The 18,710-nt window shown below is 38.3% G+C and overlaps 1 protein-coding gene across 5 annotated transcripts in view; it reads left to right on the top strand.

The window, feature by feature from the left end:
* Positions 1–18,710, top strand: part of RASAL2 (RAS protein activator like 2) — a 398,007-nt gene that overhangs the window by 349,433 nt on the left and 29,864 nt on the right. For all 5 annotated transcript variants that reach the window (XM_073011743.1, XM_073011742.1, XM_073011741.1 and 2 more), the window contains 4 exons: positions 935–1,088; positions 9,221–9,319; positions 10,368–10,922; positions 13,203–13,347. In XM_073011743.1, coding sequence (XP_072867844.1) covers positions 935–1,088; positions 9,221–9,319; positions 10,368–10,922; positions 13,203–13,347 — 953 coding nt within the window. The remainder of the gene's footprint in view (positions 1–934; positions 1,089–9,220; positions 9,320–10,367; positions 10,923–13,202; positions 13,348–18,710) is intronic.

Genomic DNA, 18,710 nt, shown 5'->3' with positions numbered 1-18,710 from the left:
ACCAAAAGCCTGCCTGAAAAGAATTCTATATTGAGATAGAAATCAGGACTTTTGAAAGACAAGGTCTTGTGCTAAAAAGCTTAGCTTTGACTCTGTGTGTGTGTGTGTGTGTGTGTGTGTATGTGTGTGTGTGTGTGTGTTCTGCCAAAGTAGAAAGAAACAAAATGAAGATTCAGCCACTACTAGTCAATGATATAAGAGGATAAAGCCATAACATGAAAAACAAAAAGAAATAATTTGTCTTTTGGCAATACCTTTGCATAAGAAAGAATATATAAGATAACCTTAAAGAGTGTATGTTTCGGCCGGGCACGGTGGCTCAGGTCTGTAATCCCAGCACTTTGGGAGGCCGAGACAGGCGGATCACGAGGTCAGGAGATCGAGACCATCCTGGCTAACCCGGTGAAACCCCGTCTCTACTAAAAAATACAAAAAACTAGCCAGGAGAGGTGGCGGGCGCCTGTGGTCCCAGCTACTGGGGAGGCTGAGGCAGGAGAATGGCGTAAACCCGGGAGGCGGAGCTTGCAGTGAGCTGAGATCCGGCCACTGCACTCCAGCCTGGGCGACAGAGCGAGACTCCATCTCAAAAAAAAAAAAAAAAGAGTGTATGTCTCTCCATCTTCCAAGATAGGAAAGAGAATAAAAAACAATGTCTGTAATGGGATTTGAAGCTCACTTAAGACTAGTAAAATTATAGTATATTTTTATGCCATATTGAAAAAAAGTGTGTATGTACTCACAGTTTTATAGAGAGAATATATTTGCCACATAAATATGATTACTATTACTGTAACTGTAGATTAACTATTAATTTGTTCCTCATTTATTTCTTCCCTTAGGCATTTGCACATTTATTGTTATCCTCCATTGCATTAGACCTTCATTTCGTTGCTGGCCAAGTTACACTATCTTAAATATCTTTTTCTACTTTTAGGTCTCGTGGACTGCCTAAACTAAAAGAGTCACGTTCCCATGAATCCTTGCTGAGCCCATGCAGCGCAGTGGAATGTCTGGATCTTGGTAGAGGGGAACCTGTATCAGTGAAACCACTTCATAGTAGCATCCTTGGACAAGACTTCTGCTTTGAGGTAAAAATAAAGTGTAGAAAAAAGGAAGAATAGTTAAACAACAATTGGATTTTCTGTCTAGTAATTTTACGATTTCATTACTGTGCAGTTGATGATTTAATTAACTGGTTTTCAGTTGCTAGAAATTATCTACTTACAGAGAAAAAGTTAGAAATCTATTCATCTAATCACATTTGCAGCTACAGTTATTGAAGATAGCTTTGCATTCCTTTTGACTTTGTCTCCTTTCAGTAAAATTTGATTCTTAGTACATTTTCATCAGGGGACAAGACTAGCAATAACATTACATTAGTGTATTAATTTTTAGTATTGGTAAGAATGACATTCATCATGTTATTTTTCTAACCACAGCATGAGTGGTTCAAGATCTGAGACCATGTTTTTCTTATTTATCCATCCATCCATCCATCCTAATTCCAGGACATTTTGACCTAAATGTCTTATGTATTTTTGAAATCCCCTGTACCTAACCCAGACCCCAGCACATTGCAGGTGCCTGATTTTTGTATAAACAAAATTGCCAACTATCATAAGGCAATTTCTCCCTTTCAAATATATACTACTGGCCAGTTACAAGTAAAATTCAAAAACTATATATACATATATTTATACATACATAGAATTATTAGGGCTGAGACTTGATTAATTAACAAGAGCTTACTAAGTGACTAGAGATGAGTCCTATACTAGATGTTGTAAAAGTCAAAAGATGTTTGGTTCCTCTTCTGATGGACCAGCATTGTCCAAAAGAAATATAGTACAAGCTGCATGCATATCCAAAATATTATCATTTCAACATGTTCACTATCGGAGAAATTGCTTCCTTTTTTTTTAAACTAAGTCTTCATATCTGATGTGTGTTTACACTTACAGCACATCTCAATTGGAATAGCCATGTGAGGCTAGTAGCTGCTGTATTGGACAGAGTATATAATCTGATTGGATTTATTAGGTTGTGACCAGAGATTGAGTTAATAAGTGAGCAAACTTCAGCAATTTAGGCAGGACATTTATTGGTGTTCTTTTTTATAAAACTCAGTTGAACTTTCTCATGTTTGTGGAACTCAGTACATTAGGCTGTATACCAAGCCCAGAGTTAGGTGCTAAGCATATAACAACATATTTCATTTTTAAAGGACTATGTTAATAGTGGTCAGGTTAACCTAATAAATGACTAGAAATCAACAGACTGGTTGCCTAATGGAGGAAAAATGGGTTCCAAAGATAGTAATTCAATATTAGTAACTCTTTGATTTCATTTAGTACCCTTCTATGATATAGTGAAGACAGTCTCAAGAAATCTGATAAGCTGTTTCAGAAACTCTCATCCTTTATTACCTATTTTTTATTAGCTAAAAGTTGAACATATTTATTTGCAGGTAATTTAAGGTATTGCCTAAAAGGCCTTTAATTTTGATTTTTCTGAACCATAGGCCAGTTTTAATTTCCTCGCCTGAATTTAAAATGGCCTTTGTTCTCATACCTGGAAATGGATGTGGATGCCACCTAAGCAAAAAGCAGATGTAGATGTAGATATAAGTATCAAAATACTAGTAAAGATCATCTTAGTTTCTTATGGTATGATTTGGGTTCATAGCATATGTCTAACTCACAGCTCTGCATTCCTTTTGGCCTTGTCTACTTTCAATAAAATTGGACTCTTAGTACATTTTCATCAGAGGACGAGACTAACAATAACACTAAATTAGTATATTAATTTTTTAGTATTGGTAAGGATGTCGCTCATTATGTTATTTTTCTAACCACAGCATGCGTAGTTTGGGATCTGAGACCATGTTTTTCTTATCTATCCATCCATCCATCTATCCATCCTAATTCCAGGACATTTTGACCTTATCATTTAAGAGTTAGAGGTATGCTCTGAACCCAAATGATAGAGCCCTGAAATCCAGTGTTTTCTTTTTTTTTTTTTTTAAATTTATTTATTATTATTAAACTTCAAGTTGTAGGGTACATGTGCACAACGTGCAGGTTTGCTACATATGTATACTTGTGCCATGTTGGTGTGCTGCACCCATCAACTCGTCATTTACATCAGGTATAACTCCCAATGCAATCCCTCCCCCCTCCCCCCTCCCCATGATAGGCCCCGGTGTGTGATGTTCCCCTTCCCGAGTCCAAGTGATCTCATTGTTCAGTTCCCGCCTATGAGTGAGAACATGCGGTGTTTGGTTTTCTGTTCTTGTGATAGTTTGCTGAGAATGATGGTTTCCAGCTGCATCCATGTCCCTACAAAGGACACAAACTCATCCTTTTTTATGACTGCATAGTATTCCATGGTGTATATGTGCCACATTTTCTTAATCCAATCTGTCACTGATGGACATTTGGGTTGATTCCAAGACTTTGCTATTGTGAATAGTGCTGCAATAAACATACGTGTGCATGTGTCTTTAAAGCAGCATAATTTATAATCCTTTGGGTATATACCCAGTAATGGGATGGCTGGGTCATATGGTACATCTAGTTCTAGATCCTTGAGGAATCGCCATACTGTTTTCCATAATGGTTGAACTAGTTTACAATCCCACCAACAGTGTAAAAGTGTTCCTATTTCTCCACATCCTCTCCAGCACCTGTTGTTTCCTGACTTTTGAATGATCGCCATTCTAACTGGTGTGAGATGGTATCTCATTGTGGTTTTGATTTGCATTTCTCTGATGGCCAGTGATGATGAGCATTTTTTCATGTGTCTGTTGGCTGTATGAATGTCTTCTTTTGAGAAATGTCTGTTCATATCCTTTGCCCACTTTTGGATGGGGTTGTTTGTTTTTTTCTTGTAAATTTGTTTGAGTTCTTTGTAGGTTCTGGATATTAGCCCTTTGTCAGATGAGTAGATTGCAAAAATTTTCTCCCATTCTGTAGGTTGCCTGTTCACTCTGATGGTAGTTTCTTTTGCTGTGCAGAAGCTCCTTAGTTTAATGAGATCCCATTTGTCAATTTTGGCTTTTGCTGCCGTTGCTTTTGGTGTTTTAGACATGAAGTCTTTGCCCATGCCTATGTCCTGAATGGTACTACCTAGGTTTTCCTCTAGGATTTTTATGGTATTAGGTCTAACATTTAAGTCTCTAATCCATCTTGAATTAATTTTCGTATAAGGAGTAAGGAAAGGATCCAGTTTCAGCTTTCTACTTATGGCTAGCCAATTTTCCCAGCACCATTTATTAAATAGGGAATCCTTTCCCCATTTCTTGTTTCTCTCAGGTTTGTCAAAGATCAGATGGCTGTAGATGTGTGGTATTATTTCTGAGGACTCTGTTCTGTTCCATTGGTCTATATCTCTGTTTTGGTACCAGTACCATGCTGTTTTGGTTACTGTAGCCTTGTAGTATAGTTTGAAGTCAGGTAGCGTGATGCCTCCAGCTTTGTTCTTTTGACTTAGGATTGTCTTGGAGATGCGGGCTCTTTTTTGGTTCCATATGAACTTTAAAGCAGTTTTTTCCAATTCTGTGAAGAAACTCATTGGTAGCTTGATGGGGATGGCATTGAATCTATAAATTACCTTGGGCAGTATGGCCATTTTCACGATATTGATTCTTCCTATCCATGAGCATGGTATGTTCTTCCATTTGTTTGTGTCCTCTTTGATTTCACTGAGCAGTGGTTTGTAGTTCTCCTTGAAGAGGTCCTTTACATCCCTTGTAAGTTGGATTCCTAGGTATTTTATTCTCTTTGAAGCAATTGTGAATGGAAGTTCATTCCTGATTTGGCTCTCTGTTTGACTGTCACTGGTGTATAAGAATGCTTGCGATTTTTGCACATTAATTTTGTATCCTGAGACTTTGCTGAAGTTGCTGATCAGCTTAAGGAGATTTTGGGCTGAGACAGTGGGGTTTTCTAAATATACAATCATGTCGTCTGCAAACAGGGACAATTTGACTTCTTCTTTTCCTAACTGAATCCCCTTGATTTCTTTCTCTTGCCTGATTGCCCTAGCCAGAACTTCCAACACTATGTTGAATAGGAGTGGTGAGAGAGGGCATCCCTGTCTTGTGCCAGTTTTCAAAGGGAATTTTTCCAGTTTTTGCCCATTCAGTATGATATTGGCTGTGGGTTTGTCATAAATAGCTCTTATTATTTTGAGGTACGTTCCATCAATACCGAATTTATTGAGCGTTTTTAGCATGAAGGGCTGTTGAATTTTGTCAGAAGCCTTTTCTGCATCTATTGAGATAATGATGTGGTTCTTGTCTTTGGTTCTGTTTATATGCTGGATTATGTTTATTGATTTGCGAATGTTGAACCAGCCTTGCATCCCAGGGATGAAGCCCACTTGATCATGGTGGATAAGCTTTTTGATGTGCTGCTGAATCCGGTTTGCCAGTATTTTATTGAGGATTTTTGCATCGATGTTCATCAGGGATATTGGTCTAAAATTCTCTTTTTTTGTTGTGTCTCTGCCAGGCTTTGGTATCAGGATGATGCTGGCCTCATAAAATGAGTTAGGGAGGATTCCCTCTTTTTCTATTGATTGGAATAGTTTCAGAAGGAATGGTACCAGCTCCTCCTTGTACCTCTGGTAGAATTCAGCTGTGAATCCATCTGGTCCTGGACTTTTTTTGGTTGGTAGGCTATTAATTATTGCCTCAATTTCAGAGCCTACTATTGGTCTATTCAGGGATTCAACTTCTTCCTGGTTTAGTCTTGGAAGAGTGTAAGTGTCCAGGAAATTATCCGTTTCTTCTAGATTTTCCAGTTTATTTGCATAGAGGTGTTTATAGTATTCTCTGATGGTAGTTTGTATTTCTGTGGGGTCGGTGGTGATATCCCCTTTATCATTTTTAATTGCGTCGATTTGATTCTTCTCTCTTTTCTTCTTTATTAGTCTTGCTAGTGGTCTGTCAATTTTGTTGATCTTTTCAAAAAACCAACTCCTGGATTCATTGATTTTTTGGAGGGTTTTTTGTGTCTCTATCTCCTTCAGTTCTGCTCTGATCTTAGTTATTTCTTGCCTTCTGCTAGCTTTCAAATGTGTTTGCTCTTGCTTCTCTAGTTCTTTTAATTGCGATGTTAGAGTGTCAATTTTAGATCTTTCCTGCTTTCTCTTGTGGGCATTTAGTGCTATAAATTTCCCTCTACACACTGCTTTAAATGTGTCCCAGAGATTCTGGTATGTTGTATCTTTGTTCTCATTGGTTTCAAAGAACATCTTTATTTCTGCCTTCATTTCGTTATGTACCCAGTAGTCATTCAGGAGCAGGTTGTTCAGTTTCCATGTAGTTGAGCGGTTTTGATTGAGTTTCTTAGTCCTGAGTTCTAATTTGATTGCACTGTGGTCTGAGAGACAGTTTGTTATAATTTCTGTTCTTGTACATTTGCTGAGGAGTGCTTTACTTCCAATTACGTGGTCAATTTTGGAGTAAGTACGATGTGGTGCTGAGAAGAATGTATATTCTGTTGATTTGGGGTGGAGAGTTCTATAGATGTCTATTAGGTCTGCTTGCTGCAGAGATGAGTTCAATTCCTGGATATCCTTGTTAACTTTCTGTCTCGTTGATCTGTCTAATGTTGACAGTGGAGTGTTGAAGTCTCCCATTATTATTGTATGGGAGTCTAAGTCTCTTTGTAAGTCTCTAAGGACTTGCTTTATGAATCTGGGTGCTCCTGTATTGGGTGCATATATATTTAGGATAGTTAGCTCTTCCTGTTGAATTGATCCTTTTACCATTATGTAATGTCCTTCTTTGTCTCTTTTGATCTTTGATGGTTTAAAGTCTGTTTTATCAGAGACTAGTATTGCAACCCCCGCTTTTTTTTGTTCTCCATTTGCTTGGTAAATCTTCCTCCATCCCTTTATTTTGAGCCTATGTATGTCTCTGCGTGTGAGATGGGTCTCCTGAACACAGCAGACTGATGGATCTTTACTCTTTATCCAGTTTGCCAGTCTGTGTCTTTTAATTGGAGCATTTAGTCCATTTACATTTAAGGTTAAGATTGTTATGTGTGAACTTGATCCTGCCATTATGATATTAACTGGTTATTTTGCTCGTTAGTTGATGCAGTTTCTTCCTAGCCTTGATGGTCTTTACATTTTGGCATGTTTTTGCAATGGCTGGTACCGGTTGTTCCTTTCCATGTTTAGTGCTTCCTTCAGGGTCTCTTGTAAGGCAGGCCTAGTGGTGACAAAATCTCTAAGCATTTGCTTATCTGTAAAGGATTTTATTTCTCCTTCACTTATGAAACTTAGTTTGGCTGGATATAAAATTCTGGGTTGAAAATTCTTTTCTTTAAGAATGTTGAATATTGGCCCCCACTCTCTTCTGGCTTGAAGAGTTTCTGCCGAGAGATCTGCTGTTAGTCTGATGGGCTTCCCTTTGTGGGTAACCCGACCTTTCTCTCTGGCTGCCCTTAAGATTTTTTCCTTCATTTCAACTTTGGTGAATCTGGCAATTATGTGTCTTGGAGTTGCTCTTCTCGAGGAGTATCTTTGTGGCGTTCTCTGTATTTCCTGGATTTGAATGTTGGCCTGCCCTACTAGGTTGGGGAAGTTCTCCTGGATGATATCCTGAAGAGTGTTTTCCAACTTGGTTCCATTTTCCCCGTCACTTTCAGGCACCCCAATCAGATGTAGATTTGGTCTTTTTACATAATCCCATACTTCTTGCAGGCTTTGTTCATTTCTTTTTCTTCTTTTTTCTTTTGGTTTCTCTTCTCACTTCATTTCATTCATTTGATCCTCCATCGCTGACATTCTTTCTTCCAGTTGATCGAGTCGGTTACTGAAGCTTGTGCATTTGTCACGTATTTCTCGTGCCATGGTTTTCGTCTCTTTCATTTCGTTTGTGAGCTTCTCTGCATTAATTACTCTAGTCATCAATTCTTCCACTTTTTTTTCAAGATTTTTAGTTTCTTTGCGCTGGGTACGTAATTCCTCCTTTAGCTCTGAGAAATTTGATGGACTGAAGCCTTCTTCTCTCATGTCGTCAAAGTCATTCTCCGTCCAGCTTTGATCTGTTGCTGGCGATGAGCTGCGCTCCTTTGCCGGGGGAGATGCGCTCTTATTTTTTGAATTTCCAGCTTTTCTGCCCTGCTTTTTCCCCATCTTTGTGGTTTTATCTGCCTCTGGTCTTTGATGATGGTGATGTACTGATGGGGTTTTGGTGTAGGTGTCCTTCCTGTTTGATAGCTTTCCTTCTAACAGTCAGGATCCTCAGCTGTAGGTTGTAGCTGTAGGAGATTGCTTGAGGTCCACTCCAGACCCTGTTTGCCTGGGTATCAGCAGCAGAGGCTGCAGAAGATAGAATATTTCTGAACAGCGAGTGTACCTGTCTGATTCTTGCTTTGGAAGCTTCCTCTCAGGGGTGTACTCCACCCTGTGAGGTGTGGGGTGTCAGACTGCCCCTAGTGGGGGATGTCTCCCAGTTAGGCTACTCAGGGGTCAGGGACCCACTTGAGCAGGGAGTCTGTCCCTTCTCAGATCTCAACCTCCGTGTTGGGAGATCCACTGCTCTCTTCAAAGCTGTCAGACAGAGTCGTTTGCGTCTGCAGAGCTGCTGCGTTTGTTATTGTTTACTGTGCCCTGTCCCCAGAGGTGGAGTCTACAGAGACAGGCAGGTTTCCTTGAGCTGCTGTGAGCTCCACCCAGTTCGAGCTTCCCAGCAGCTTTGTTTACCTACTTAAGCCTCAGCAATGGCGGGCGCCCCTCCCCCAGCCTCGCTGCTGCCTTGCCGGTAGATCACAGACTGCTGTGCTAGCAATGAGGGAGGCTCCGTGGGTGTGGGACCCTCCCGGCCAGGTGTGGGATATGATCTCCTGGTGTGCCTGTTTGCTTAAAGCGCAGTTTTGGGGTGGGAGTTACCCGATTTTCCAGGTGTTGTGTGTCTCAGTTCCCCTGGCTAGGAAAAGGGATTCCCTTCCCCCTTGCGCTTTCCAGGTGAGGCAATGCCTCGCCCTGCTTCAGCTCTCGCTGGTCGGGCTGCAGCAGCTGACCAGCACCGATCGTCTGGCACTCCCCAGTGAGATGAACCCAGTACCTCAGTTGAAAATGCAGAAATCACCGGTCTTCTGTGTCGCTGGCGCTGGGAGTTGGAGACTGGAGCTGTTCCTATTCGGCCATCTTGCTCCGCTCCCCCAGTGTTTTCTTTTTCTTATGTCTAATTTTTATGTTGAAGGTTACCTACTTAAGTGGAAGTAAATGCTTCAGCTGTAACTCCGCTTCTGAGAGAGATAAGTGGATGGAAAACCTTCGCAGGACAGTTCAACCTAATAAGGTAATAGTAGCTTCAAGTATCAAAAAAATGTATAACTTTGTAAGCAGTTAGTTAATAGCAGGTAAGTGTGGTAGTAATACATTAATTTGTCTGCAGCTTGAGAGTTTTAAAGCACATTTATATGTTACGCCATTTGTAGTAAGCCATTATTGTATTGCTATAAAGAAATATCTGAGACTGAGTAATTTATCAAGAAAAGCAGTTTAATTGGCTCACAGTTCTGCCGGCTTTATAGGAAGCATGGTGCTGTCATCTGCTCAGCCTCTAGGAAATCATCAGGAAGCTTACAGTCATGGCAGAAGGCAGACGGAGAGCAGGCATATCACATGGTGAAAGCAAGAGCAAGGCGAGAGAGACAATGTGTATGTGAGTGATTTGGGGGGAAGGTGCCACACACTTTTAAACCACCGGATCTCACAGGAACTCAGTATCAGGAAGATGGCACCAAGCCATGAGGAAACTGCCCCCATGATCCAAACACCTCCCACCAAGCCCCACCTCTAGCATTGGGGATTACAATTCAACATAAAATTTGGACAGGGACAAATATCCAAACTTTATTATCATTTTAAGCTAAAAATAGTCTTACTGCAGATATTATTGGCAAATATTATTGCCATGGTTCTACCAGCATGGATAAAAGGACTCTGAAAAGTTAGGTGAATTGGCCATGTCAGAAGCTAGTACATGATAGAAGACGGACTAGAATACGAGCTTCTTAACAATTTATCTCTTTTATTTGCAGAAATTAGGCTGGTTATATGAAAACTTACCATTACAAAATGATATTTTCTTAACCCAAGTAAATAAAATAGAATGAACTATATGTAATGAACTAATATATAGAATGAACTATATGTAATTCTTCAAGATTCTAATGCATTCTTGTTTAGAGCTTGCCGTTAACCTAAGCAATGAGATAGCAATCCCTTTCATTATTTGTTGACTCCCCTTAATAGAGTACCTAATGAACATTGCCAACTTAAGAAAAAAATGGTGTTTTTCTGCAATGTCAGCTCTGAAATTCAACTTTGTTGCTTCTTTATAGGACAATTGCAGGCGAGCTGAAAATGTTCTTCGTTTATGGATCATTGAAGCCAAGGACCTTGCCCCTAAAAAGAAATATTTCTGCGAACTGTGCCTTGATGATACCCTCTTTGCTCGTACAACCAGCAAGACCAAAGCAGACAATATTTTCTGGGGCGAACATTTTGAATTCTTCAGCCTTCCACCTCTTCATAGTATCACAGTTCACATTTACAAGGATGTGGAAAAAAAGAAAAAAAAAGACAAGAATAATTATGTAGGGCTAGTCAACATCCCCACTGCCAGTGTGACTGGTCGCCAATTTGTAGAAAAGTGGTATCCGGTGAGTACACCTACACCCAACAAAGGAAAGACAGGAGGACCTTCTATTCGGATTAAATCACGTTTCCAAACTATCACCATTCTGCCTATGGAGCAATATAAAGAATTTGCAGAATTTGTCACCAGCAACTACACCATGCTGTGTTCTGTCCTTGAGCCAGTAATTAGTGTGAGAAATAAAGAGGAGTTGGCTTGTGCCTTAGTGCACATTCTTCAAAGTACTGGCAGAGCCAAGGTAAGTAAAAAAGGGGGATTGCAGTACCTGAAATCTCTTCCCTACCTTTCATAAACCAAAATAATGGATACTGTAGAAACCCAAATTAGAGAAATGTGCTTTACTATTGGTAAAAACAAGAAGAATTAAGAAGAAAACCTATTAGATCCAGAAAAGACAAAGATTAGAAAACTAAACAAGTAAAATGGAGAGACCAACAAATACTTAAAGTCCATTTGCGTGAAACATAGATAACACAGCCAGCTCTTTCTTGTCTGACAAAATAAATAGTAGAATTGGCATGATAACCCTACAGCATGTTCAGGGTTCCTTACCTTTAATTTAGTTCTAGAGTGTTGTATGGTGGTTTTCTTCCTCACTGTATTTTGTTTAAGATTAACTGATGGCGCTATCCTCTAGACACAGAAGGAGGTATTCCAGAAGCATATTGGGTATTAGCAAGAGTCTTTGTGGGATTAAAATCTGTATTTAGAATAAAAATCCAAGGGATATTATACAATTGGTAGCTGTTTCATGATACACTTATCTTACTTCACGTTGGATAGAAGTAAAAACTCGGGAATATTTTTTTTTAAAGGAGAAATATGCTGGTTATAGGAAGAACAAAAATCAGTTGAGAGAGTCTTTGACCTATGAAGAATATTCACTTAACTAGGAAGAGTTACCATTATGCTGTATGCAAACTGATCATGATAAAATTACATCTCAGATCCAAAGAAATTCACAGCTAGAATAATGTATTTAGAACCAAACAAAATAAAGTACTATTACTATTTCTTGATATGTCAGAATATATCAATATATTCAATATTTAGTCTCTTTTCTGGCTTCTATGGATTATAACTTTTGTGTTTCAATCTCCTAATGATAATCTTGGGCATTCTGTCATTTAAAAAGCTTACGAGTTTGGAGCGAGGTGTCACTGAAATTTTGAATTGTATGGATATGTTTCTACTTTTCAGTTGCTCAAGGTTCAGAATATATGTAAGGCTTTTTTAAATAACAATATTGATTTACATACACTTTAGGTAGAATAAACACCCATTTAAAGTGGAAAAGTTCAGTAAGCTTTGACTGATTTTGCACCCATTGAAACCACCACTATGATCAAGATACAGAATGTTACCGTTACCCCCAAGAGTTTCCTCCTGTCTCTTAGCATTAAGTTTAATAGTGATTCCTAAGTCTACAACTCTGTTATACTGTCAAACTGCCCCAGAGTAAGTCCCATTGACGTTTAAAATGCTTAATTTTAAAGTAAAAGTAAATCAGCATATTCTTCCTATTTTGGCATTTGCAGCCCTTGAAATATCCAATAATTATATAGCATTCAAAATATACGATGTTATCACATTTCAAACTGAACAACCAATATTGAGCTTTACAAGAAGTTCTTTAAGACTGTTGAGGAATGAAGCAGCTGTTTCTTTGCACCTTTATTTCCCCTTATGCTGTCCTTCTGGTTGGATGGATGGGCGGGCAGACAGAAAGATAGCCTAGACAGTGACTTCAAGTGATGAGTTCAGTAGACTCTACATTGACACTGTGGACCAATTTGTAGCTATTATATATTGAACACCTAATCTATGCCAGAAGCTGTTAGGTACTGGAGATATGGTGGTAAACAAAAACAGAAACTGGTTTTCTGGGGAAAATAAATATTAATCAAGTAATTACAGAAATAAATAAGATTACAGTGAGAACTGCAGAGGATAAAAAGAGAGATGATACTATGAAATGGAGCAAGTGCAGCTCACTAATGGAGTTCAGGGGCATTGTTGGTCAGGGACGCCTTCACTGAGGAAATGATGTGTGAATTAAAATCCAAAGGATCCCAGGAATGAGCTACATGATAGTAGGAGTGAAAGCAAGGGTGGGAGCAGAGCAGAACTGAAAACAGTATTTGGGGGGGAAAAAAAAGGCTTTGTGGTAAATAGAGAACATTGTGTGTGTTAGAAAGGGCTTGGTGTATTAAAGGACCTAAAAAGAAAAGGTACAAGTCTTGAAAGGTAGACAGAAACCAGAAAATATAGGGACTTGTAGACTACATTCAGAATTATGGCCTTTATCAAAAGTGCAATGGAAAATCTTTGAGGAAATTTTAAATGTAGGGGTAGTAACACCTAAGATTTTATCCTGATTGCTTTTTTTCCTTTCAGATGAATCTGATAGCTTTAGTTTTAAAGCAGCATTTCCAGGATGTCTGATATTTCAGCAGTCTCTTCTAATGTATATTATTTATTCAGTTGCTTTCTGCCTTATTGAACATTATTCTACCAGGATTTTCTGACTGACTTGGTGATGTCTGAGGTGGATCGTTGTGGAGAACATGATGTCTTGATCTTCAGAGAGAACACTATTGCCACCAAATCCATTGAGGAATACCTCAAGTTGGTGGGACAACAGTATCTTCATGACGCACTGGGTATGAAAGAGAAAAACATCTATTTTCTTTTCTTTACCTTTCGATTTTAAGTTATTTCACCTCCATGAGACAAATGAATTGAGCCCAAATTCTGCATGTTATTTAATTCTAGTTGACTCAGGTGTTAAGGTTTGAATCGTGGCCATAAGAAGTCTCTGCAGTACTCACCAGTGGAGAAATAACAATAAATGTAGAAACAGAAACCCTGTCAGCATACACTGCTACTCCGGGTCCCCAGCTTCATGATTCCAGGATGCACAGTAATATCAGCAGTGTCTATTGATAGATCTGAGGTGGTCTGTTTTCCCCAAAGTGTTGGGTGTTTATATGATGATGTTATTACCTAGTCTTGAGAGTGTTACCCTGACATTTGTTATCATGCATGCAAAACTCTAATCAAAAGTGAAGAAAGTCTTGCCACTTCCCACAACTCCCCCACAAATTTCTGCCTTTGAGGTTTCTAGAATTTTTAACATAACTAATTTTTGTCCAATCAGTAGCTCTTGCTGACTAGGCTACACACTTGCAGTTCCAGATTTGGTCGTGAAATTGAGGCATTAACCACTAGAGTAAGGCACTGTGCTGGTCACTTTAATATACATCCCGATAGAGCAGATGTGAGTTCCTTGAAGAAACTAGCCCTTTGTTTTACCTCCATATCCCCACTACCTGCACAGACTGTTGAGCAGCACTGTCCAATAGAAATATAATATGACCCATGTGTGAGTAATTTTATTTATTTTTATTTTTTGAGTAATTTTAAATTTTCTAGTAATCACAGTATTAAAAAGGATGAAGAGAAACAGGTGAAATTGATAACATAATTCATTTGACCCAGTATATCCAAATACTATTTAATGGCTTAAAAGAATAAAAGTTATTAATTAGGTGTTTTACTTTTTTATTCTTTTTGAAAATCAGTGTGTATTTCACATGTATCACACATTTTAATTTGCATAAACCATTTCTAATGCTCAACAGCCACGTGTGACTATCAAGAGTAGAAAGTAAAAATATGTTGAATGATTGGAGAGATTTTTACCCTCAGGGAGTTTGCAATATAAGGATATAACATTAGGGATATCTCTGTACCAAAAAGAGACATTCTGTGTTCTTGCAAAGAATTTTTAAAAATTGAATCCAGCTGATAGAATTGTCAAACTTTCTGTGTGAAATGCATTTATGTTGGTATGTAGTTTGAAGAATAGAAAGGTTAAAAATAGACATTGAGCAAGAGCAGATAAGAAGATAAGAAGTAGCATGGGGAAAAGGACACATGAACAAAAAGACATAGAGGTGGAACAGAACCAGGAATGTGTGGAATAAAACCATTTAACTAGAAAAAGACATGAAAGAAACATGTGAACAATAAACAAAAAGATTAAACAATAATTAGAACCAGTTTGTGAATACCTCAAATGCCTGTGTGAAAATTTAAAGTTTACAGTAATCATTGGAGAGCCACTGAAAGTTTTGAGCAGGGTGTTTTCAGTGGAATTAACTTAGCAGACTAAGACGAGTTGCATCCAGGCATGGTGGCTCACGTCTGTAGTCCCAGCTACTTGGGAGGCCGAGGTAAGAGGATTGCTTGAGCCCAGGAGTTCGAGGCTGCAGTGAGCTATGTTCACATCACTGCCCTCCAGCCTGGGTGACAGAGAAAGACCTTGTCTTTAAAAAAAAGGTGAAGAAAGCCTACTGAAAGCCAGTCAATTAAGAAGCCATTGTAGACTGGGTGCGGTGGCTCACACTTGTAATCCCAACACTTTAGGAGGCCGAGGTAGGCGGATCACCCAAGGTCAGGAGTTCGAGACCAGCCTGGCCAACATGCTGAAACCCCATCTCTACTAAAAATACAAAAATTAGCCAGGCATGGTGGTGGGCACCTGTAATTCCAACTACTAAAGAGGCTGAGGCAGGAGAATCGCTTGAATCAGAGAGGTGGAGGTTGCCGTAAGCCAAGATTATGCCATTGCACTCCAGCCTGGGAGACAAGAGCAAAATTCCTTCTCAAAAAAAAAAAAAAAAGCCATTGTAATAAGAAAGAATGAGACTCTGAATGAAGGTAATCATGCAAGTAAGAATAGAGAAGAAGATGGATATGAGAAATAGTAAGGTTGAACTGGTAGAACTTGGCAAATTTTTCAGTTTGTAGGAAGGAAGGAGGGAACAAATATTACAGAGAATTGTGGGGGTTTGTGAGTGACTAGGGGGATGACGAGATTCTTAACAGGGATAGAAACCACAGAAGTAGTAGGCGTGAAACAGGGGAAATTACATATATATTCAATTTGAAGTTCTAGTAGGAAATCTCAGGGGTTTTAGATAGGAAATCTAAGATACCTCTCTAGCTGGCTGTTGGAAATTTGAGACTAATTTACGCACATGGAGAGGTTAAATGAAGCTGCAAGATTACCAGAGCAGGAAGAGAACCGGGCCAAGGATAGATCTTAGAGTGCACCTGGGTTTATGGTGTAGAATGAAGAAGAGGAATCAGAGAAGTGATCAGAGAAAGAGAGAGCATCCAAAAAGAAAGAAAACAGGAAAATACTGAGTCCTAGACACCAATAGAGAAGAAAGCATCAATAGAAAATTATGGAAGGTAAAGAAAAAGAATGGATATTGCATTTGGCACTTTAAATATCACTGCTGGTCACTCACACTGGTTTCAGGAGGCGAGGAGCCAGGCTGTAAGGAATAGAGTGAGTCGCCATTCAAGAAACAGGATCAGTGTGTTTACATGAAGCAGACACATAGTAGCTACTACAATTAGTTTCTGCTCTGAAGTAGATTTTTTGTCTTTCTGTTTATCTTCGTATTTTTTCTCTAATCATATAGACATTAAGTATGGTATAAAGAGCTTAAGAAAAGTACAAAGAGGTTTATAGTGTCATTTACATAAAGAGCTTATTACAGTCATAAATTATATCTCATGATTTGCTTTAATGATTTGTGTTTTGTTATAAAAGTCCACCAAAAAACAAAAAAGCATCTCAAACCGTATTCTCCATTCTATGGAGATAGGAGTGAATATTTATTGACTACCTGCTTCTTTGAAATCAAATATTCATATTTGAAAATTCAGTCTGCTAAACAGGATTTCTGAATGAAATAATTTCCAAAACGAAAAGTGGGTACCAGTCCTTTGATAGGACAGTGAATGATTAAATGGCCGATGGGCTCAATGAGGCATGAAAATTAATTCAGTGGACATGGGAAGAAATTCAAGTAACCCCTCAGAAATCTCTGTCATAATATTTATAATCCAAGAGCAAGGGCCACAGTAGTAAAAATGGCTGCTGCTTCTAAGAGCATAAACAGAATTAATTGGTAAGTTTCTTCAGGACAGGGACTGTATTGTCTTCTCATTAAAGTTTTGCTATATTTCATATACTTTGGGCAGAAAACAGATGCTGTTTCCAGACTGCTTGAAGAATTTTCAGAGAGAATTGATTTTAAAAGGTGCCAATAATATTCTACAATATCTGTCTGCTTCTTAGCCAGTCCTTATCTTAATTAAAGCATCACTCTTTCTGCACAGACTCTGCATTGTTTAGACTTAAATCTTCCATCTGTTATCCTATTTTACCTTTCCATTTGAAATCAGATTGCACCTTGGTATCCTTTGACACACAGGAAATACTATCTGTGAGATATATAAAAGAAAGCCCTGAAAAGACCTGATTTCCACTTTTAGCAGTGGAGGCAAATTCCTTTCAGCAGTAATATGTCCATCCTTGTTGACTTATTCCTACATGTGCAATTTTTATGCTAGATAATAATGACTTAATGATTCACATAGAAAATACGTCATAGAACATTCTGGGCACAAACTTAACATGTAAACAACATAACGAGCACCCCCTTTGGCTCTGGTTTTTTTCAAATGCAAGAAGGCAAACTTAAGTGGGTTTTTTAATCTCTCTTGGTAATTTTGATCAGTTAAGCACCTTCTAGTTACAAATCAATAAAAGCCTCTCCTTTCAATATGGTACATTCTAAATGTTCAAACACTGGTTATTTTTTCAACAGTTAAAGTATTATTTTTCTATTTTGGAGCATTTTAAATATGTAATAATCAGGGACAAAAACTTTTTAAGCTGGTACTATAGACAATTAATTTACTTCTGGTCCCTGGAGTTATTTATCTGGCGCTTTTCTTGAAGAATTAAAAATATTGTTAATATTCATGTTTTTTATTAATATTAGTATTTTTCCCCTTGAATACATATAACCTAAAAGAAGTCACTAAACAGAATATTTAGGATACAGGTGTAGAGTTTGGCCAGTTTTTACATGGGCTATTTGACACTGATTTCTTAGTTTTAAATTTAGGTACTCTTTAAATGAAGTTCATTTGTGGAAACATACAGCACAGGAGACATAGAGAACATATTGAATACGTATCTTGTGAGAATTGGTAACATTTTAAAAAGCCTCTTACTAGCCATTTCACTTGAAATTTTGGCCATTTCACTTGACAAAAAATTATTCAAAAGTTGCATGATTTTTACATTAAAATACTTTTTGTATGGTGCTCCTACTAAGAGCCAGGTGCCATATTACATGCTTTCCATGCATTATGTCTGTTCCTCACCACAGCTCTGCAGGGTGTTTACTGTTAACACTGTTTTACAAATAAGACAGCTGAAACTCAGACTAATTAAGTGACTTTTCCAGGGCCCACAGTCAGTGTGTCTGACCTCAGTGACTTTAATTTTTCTGTGCACCACTTTCCTTTCTGTATACCACATTGTTTCCTGTTCTCTAAGCATTTTTCCTCAAAATTATCACTTCTCATCCCCTGTCACAGGTATTTTTAAAAGCTTTCATTTATCTAAAAACTAACTGCTTTGATAGAAATGCTCTTTCTGCTGCTGCTGCTGCTGCTACTTAGTTTTGCAGGCATTATTGTTCACTTTCATGAAGTCTGTTATAACTAGCCGGAACCTCAAGTAATAAACGCATATTTAGGAGAATCTTTGAAAGATCCACTCCTCTTTCATAAAGACCTATAAAAAACCAAGAATACATACTGCCATCTCTGATAAATATTTATTGAGCACCTGTAACATTTTGGGAGCTATTCAGAAGAGTCAAGATTTGAACATGAATAAAACCTAGTATCTAACCTCCAAAGGTGTTCATCCTAGAAATGAAATAAACACAAACAATATGAAATACAAAGTAGTCGAAGATATACAAGCTATGGTGTGTACTAGAGGATAAACAGGTAAGGTAGGAATTTGTTCTTTCAGGGAATAGTGGGTGTATCTTTCTAGAACATAGGCCATATGAACGGGGCTTCTAAACTAAATTTATATGGAAAAGCATATACAGATTATGTAAGGAGATCTGCTGTAATA

Source organism: Chlorocebus sabaeus, chromosome 25, assembly GCF_047675955.1.
Source record: "Chlorocebus sabaeus isolate Y175 chromosome 25, mChlSab1.0.hap1, whole genome shotgun sequence".
Taxonomy (NCBI): Eukaryota; Metazoa; Chordata; class Mammalia; order Primates; family Cercopithecidae; genus Chlorocebus; species Chlorocebus sabaeus.
Note: the sequence above shows the minus strand (reverse complement) of the source record. Positions and strands in the feature narration are given on the sequence as shown.